The 5,445-nt window shown below is 63.6% G+C and overlaps 1 protein-coding gene across 1 annotated transcript in view; it reads left to right on the forward strand.

Annotated features, from left to right (window-relative positions):
- The first annotated feature begins 659 nt into the window (after positions 1-659).
- CPZ (carboxypeptidase Z) overlaps positions 660-5,445 on the forward strand; it is a 14,031-nt gene continuing 9,245 nt past the window's right edge. The window contains exons 1-4 of the mRNA XM_040488918.1: positions 660-892; positions 2,809-3,005; positions 3,566-3,727; positions 4,189-4,344. Of these exons, the coding sequence (XP_040344852.1) occupies positions 760-892; positions 2,809-3,005; positions 3,566-3,727; positions 4,189-4,344 (648 nt within the window). The 5' untranslated portion in view covers positions 660-759. The remainder of the gene's footprint in view (positions 893-2,808; positions 3,006-3,565; positions 3,728-4,188; positions 4,345-5,445) is intronic.

Below are 5,445 nucleotides of genomic sequence, written 5' to 3' on the forward strand. Positions count from 1 at the left end.
GCTAGGGGTCCGTGGGGAGCGCACACGCGGTCCGGAGGCTGCCCGCCAAGTCGCGGTGTGCTCTGGGCTGGGCTTTCTGCAGGCGTGTTTTCTTCTCTGTGTCCCGTTCTGTGTTTTACACGGTTTCCTTGGTAACCACGTAGTGCTTTTCTTTCTCGATGTTTGTTTATCCATTTGGAGAGAGAGAGAGAGAGTGTCCGTGTGTGGGGGGGAGGGGCAGAGAGAGAGGGAGAGAGACAGAGTCCCAAGCAGGCTCTGCACCGTCGGCCCAGAGCCTGACGTGGGGCTCGAACTCTCGAACCATGAGATCGTGACCTGAGCCCAAATCAAGAGTCAGAGGCTCAGCCGACGGAGCCGCCCAGGCGCCCCCACGACCTAGCACTTTTAATCGTAACAACTTCAGGAACTGTGTTGCTGTGTCCATCTGTTAGGTGCTGTTATTAGCATTAGGGAACGGTGATGAAAGACACGAGCAGATGGGCTGGGGAGCCTTTCCGGGGGGCCCCCAAGTTCCCGAATGTGGCAGGGGAGGGGGCGACGAGGGTTCCGGGACTTGTAGGGGAGCGGGGTGGGGGGGGGGACAGAGCAGCCACCAGCAGGAGGGCGACCCCGCCGGTGGGTGAGTGCTGGTCAAGGGCGCGGAACCGGAGGCTCCCCCAACACCCCCATTCTTCCCCAGGAGGCCTGGACGTGGAGGAGGTGCTGCCCTCGGGCCTGCCCCCGACCTTCATCCACTTCACACACCACTCCTACGCCCAGATGGTGCGCGTGCTGCGACGGACGGCGGCCCGCTGCGCCCACATCGCCAAGACCTACAGCATCGGACGCAGCTTCAACGGCAAGGAGCTGCTGGTCATCGAGTTCTCGGCCCGCCCCGGGCAGCACGAGCTGAGTAAGCCGGGGCTGCTGTCGCCGCCCGCGGGAGAGGTCCGGGGGTGGGCTGGCTTCTGGCGAAGGGCTCTGGGCCTACCCGGCTTGGGGTGCGCAAGCCCGGGCGCGGGATCCTGGTCACGACCGGGCGCTGCGCGCGGCCGGGGGGGCGGGGAGCAGGAAGCGTTTGCGCTCTGCTCGGTGCGCTGGGGCGCATGACCAACGTGGCGCAGAGTCTGCTGGGACCCGAGGGGGCGGTGAGAGCTGAGGGCACGGCCCCGAGGAGTGAGCGTCGGGGAGAAGAGAAGTGACGCCCCAGGGCGTCTCCGGGGAGAGGTGACGGGGCTCCGTGCATTCTGTGGTTTTTGCCACCTTGCCCTGCAAGGTCTGCAGCCAGACCCCGGGCACGTCCGTGTGGCCCTTGGTCCCGAGCACTTGACGCTCCTTTGAGCTGCTTGGTGAACGTGATGTCACAGAGCAATCTGAATGAAGGACATCGTCCGTTTAAAAAGCCCCAGCCCCTGGAGCTCGTCAGGCGTAGTGGTCCCCTTCTGAGTTCTGAGGTGGGGCAGAGCTACGTGGAAAATTCCAGATTGTATCGCACCTCCAGAGCTGCGTTGGTGTCGGCAAAGCAGAGGTCAGACTCCGTGACCCTCCAGAGCGCAGGTGCTGGAAGGAACTCACGGTGAAACCAAATCTCGAGGGCAGGCCGGGCCCTGGGGGCCTGGGGACTGGCTCAAGGATCCAAGATACTCTAGCAAAGACTCAGCCCCCGGAGGGGCGGCCTGGGTGCCCCGTGTCGAGCCGAAGTCCACCATGAACTTCTCCGGGGCACTGAGGGCATGTCTGGCTCTGCCAGGAGCCCTTCCTTGGCCCTGTCCCTCAGCTGGTCTGCCATCGTGACCATGTGAGGCACGTGGGGTCCATTGAGAAGCAGGTCCCATCGGACCCTTGGTCGTTTGATTACTGAAAATTATACCATCTGGGTTCGGTGGCTCTGACGCCTTTGCTGGGTCGGCCAGCAAACCCGAGTATTTGGGCTGCATGGACATCATGAGCCCAAAGTCCTGGCTCCTGCTGAGGGTCAGAGGTCCCCTGGCCCACCCCAGCCTCCGAGCTCCCCCCTCCCCGCCTCATACCGCCTTGGCTCGCGGGCTGCCCCAGGATGAAGGCAGGACCCTTTCCTCTTTCAGACTGGTGTGTGGCTTTGCAGTGTGGTGAGGGCGTCCCCTGTGAGAAGCCAAGGGGGTGACCGTTGCGGGAAGCGTCAGGGTCATTTATAGTCTCAGAGTTCAGGAGGCACGTGAGCGTCTGCTCCCATAGCTGCAGGTCCTGGGGCTGTGCACAGCCAGGGAAGGAGACGCTGTTTTCCAGACGAACAACGTGAGGCTCAGAGAAGAGACGTGATTTGTATGAGGTCACAGTTAGTAAGGCTGCCAGGCTCCTGCTCTGCTCTTCCTTCCATCCGTCATCCGTTCTTCCAAACTAACTTCCTTTTTTTCTCCCTCCCTTCCTCCCTCCCCCCTCTTTCTCTCTCTTTCTTTCTTTCTTTCTTTCTTTCTTTCTTTCTTTCTTTCTTCCTTCCCTTCCCCCTTCCATTCATTTGAGGGCCAGCTGCCTTCCCTTCTCAGCACCAATGTACACCCTAACTTACTACACAAAGGTGGAAAGTGGCTATGAATAACATTCACACAGAGCAACGACACCATATATTATTAGTTAATATCCTTGATGTGTCATGCTAATAATCACAGTTAAAGGTAGGAATTGAGCTTAGTAAGGAGTGACTTTGATGAGACATGAGTCATAGAGATGCTTGGGCCAAAACGAGTATGCCTAGGTCCCCAAGCATCCCGCCAGCCTTGCCACGTGGGCCCTCAAGTCTCCGGGGACCCTAGGGTTTGAGATCACCCCTCAGGTCGCTGTATCTCCCCCAAGTGGAGCCTGAGGTGAAGCTCATCGGCAACATCCATGGCAATGAGGTGGCAGGGCGGGAGATGCTCATCTACCTGGCCCAGTACCTGTGCTCCGAGTACCTGTTGGGCAGTCCCCGCATCCAGCGCCTGCTCAACACCACCCGCATTCACCTGCTGCCTTCCATGAACCCCGACGGGTACGAGGTGGCGGCCGCCGAGGTGAGTGCCCCCCACACCGGATCCCGCGCGCTGCGGGCACGCTCCCATCCGTTCACTGGCTAGCAGTCATGGAGGGTCTGCGCGCCCACCGTTCTGGGTGACGGGCGCTCAGCAGGCAGCCGCACCAGCAAGGTCCCACGTGAGGGTGGGGACAGACACCGGCAATTCTGGATGAACGAGCACCCGTGTTCTCTGGAGAAACGGGGGGAGATCTCACGCAGGCCGGAGGGCGGGGAGCTGTCTGATGCGACTTTGAGCAGAGCCCCAGTGGAGGTGGGGAGCGAGCCGTGCACGTGACTCCTGGGGGCATTCGTGCGGGGGATCAGCCAGCGCAAGGCTGCAGGGTCGGCGAGCAGGCCGGCCGGAAGGGAGGGCCAGACAGGTGGGAGAGGAGGTCGAGGACAGCTTGGCCGGACACGCTCCCAAGTCCATCACCTGAAGCCAGAGGAAAGCTGCGGCCCTCACCTCCCACTCAGCCCAGCCCAGCCCTGTGGCCTCCCTTCGGAAAGAGGCAGGGCGGGGTGTGCTGACCCCCAGGTGGGGGTGGGCTGTGTTTTCAGGGCGCTGGCTACAACGGGTGGACGAGCGGGAGGCAGAACGCGCAGAACTTGGACCTGAACCGTAACTTCCCCGACCTGACGTCTGAGTACTACCGCCTGGAGGCATCCGGGAGCATCCACAGCAGCCGCATCCCCATCCCGCAGCACTACTGGTGGGGTAAGGTAGGAGCCACCCCCGCCACCCCCACCCCGCACTGGCCTGGGCCCGGCCCACGGGTTTGCGCCTGGGGGCAGGTGCTCTGGCTCTTCCCGGGGCCCACAGGAGAGCAGCCTGAGCCCCCGAGTCTGTTTCCCGCCTGGGAAACGGGGATAACCCTTCACTGGGTTGTTGGGATGCAGGGAACACGGACTGAAAACACCCTGGGCCCGGCAGGTGCTCAGTGACGGCAACCCGGGCAGGCTGCCTGGAGGCAGTGACGGCCTGAGGAGGCGGGAAAACCAGTGTCAGGCGGGGGTGTGGGCATGAGCCTGTCGGCATCGGAAGGAGATCCTGAAGGCAGGGCAGGGTAGGCCGGCCCGGAGAGCCCAGAGACGGCTGTGACAGAGCCTGTGGACATGGCCGGGGGTGGCCAGCAGGGGCGTGGCTGGTCCCGACCCACGGTGGCCTCCTCTGTCCCGGGCAGGTGGCCCCCGAGACCAAGGCGATAATAAAGTGGATGCGGACCACCCCGTTCGTGCTCTCAGCCAGCCTCCATGGGGGCGACCTGGTGGTGTCCTACCCCTTTGATCTCTCCAAACACTCCCAGGAAGAGAAGTTTTCTCCCACGCCGGATGAGAAGGTGAGTGTGGGTGTGCCGTGTGTGCGTGCATGGGAGGCTGCGGTGTGGGGTGGCGCCCTCGGGGCTGGCTTTATCCCTGTTCTGAGCTCAGTGAGACCCGTGCAGTCACAGCACCAGTAGGAGCTCTCCAGGCCCAGCTCGAAAGCCCCCTCCTCCAGGAAGCCTTCTGGCCAGCGGGAAGGAGCCCATCCTTCCACTGGCCACACCCCACTTTCCATCAGTGTCCCCAGCTGGGAGCCCCTAGGGTGGGGGGGTGCAGCCCCAGTGCCCTCCCTGCCCGGCTGGTGGCCTGGTGTTTTGTGTCCGGGGACAGGGTGGGGTTCCAGGCATTGCCAGCAGAGGGCAGTGCTGCAGCGCACGTGGCGCCCGCGGGGCTCTTGGCCGCCTCGCCTCCCTGCTTCCTGTGGGCCTTGCAGGTCTGTTAAGGGCCACCAGGCGGGCTCCGTGGGAGCTGGGGTGCAGTGGGTTCAGAGTAGAATTCTGGCCCTGGAGTGCCCTTGGGTCTGAGGAGGACTTGCCTCTCTTCAGGCCTCAGTTTCCCTCACTGATCAGACCAGCAGGGCGTGAGACGTGATAATGCCCAGAACCTTCTCCGCCCCACTCTCCCCTTAAGGACTCGCTGCCTGCAGCCCCCCAGTCCTGACCCTCCCCCTGCCTGACCCTGGAGTCTTTGCAGGCTGGGCTTCCGGGGGCGGGGAGGTGCCACTTTCCATTTCACGGAGGTGAAGGGGGCGATCCGTGATGGCCCAGGGCCCGTCGGCAAGGGCCCCGGAGGAGCCGCCCGAGCTGCCCGCGGTGACCCCTCTCGCCACGGCCAGCCCCTGGGCTCCTTCCCATCCCCTCCCGGGACGGCAAAGCTGGACGCTCTTCCTTGGCAGCCTGGGGCCTCGGCCCAGGCCGCTCGAAAGGCCTGCCGGTGGACCAGACGTGGTGCGGGGCCCGGCCTGCTCTCTCCCTCTGCCGTGGGGGTCGGCTCTGCCTCCCCCGGCCTCTCCTGACCCCTGCGCTGCAGGTCTGGATCGAGCTGGACCGGCCCTTGCCCTGAGGGCCCCATCCAGGTTCGGAGGCGGAGCCGGACACGGGCAGGGCCGGGACAGAGGG

Source organism: Herpailurus yagouaroundi, unplaced genomic scaffold, assembly GCF_014898765.1.
Source record: "Herpailurus yagouaroundi ecotype Mexico unplaced genomic scaffold, PumYag 28, whole genome shotgun sequence".
Taxonomy (NCBI): Eukaryota; Metazoa; Chordata; class Mammalia; order Carnivora; family Felidae; genus Herpailurus; species Herpailurus yagouaroundi.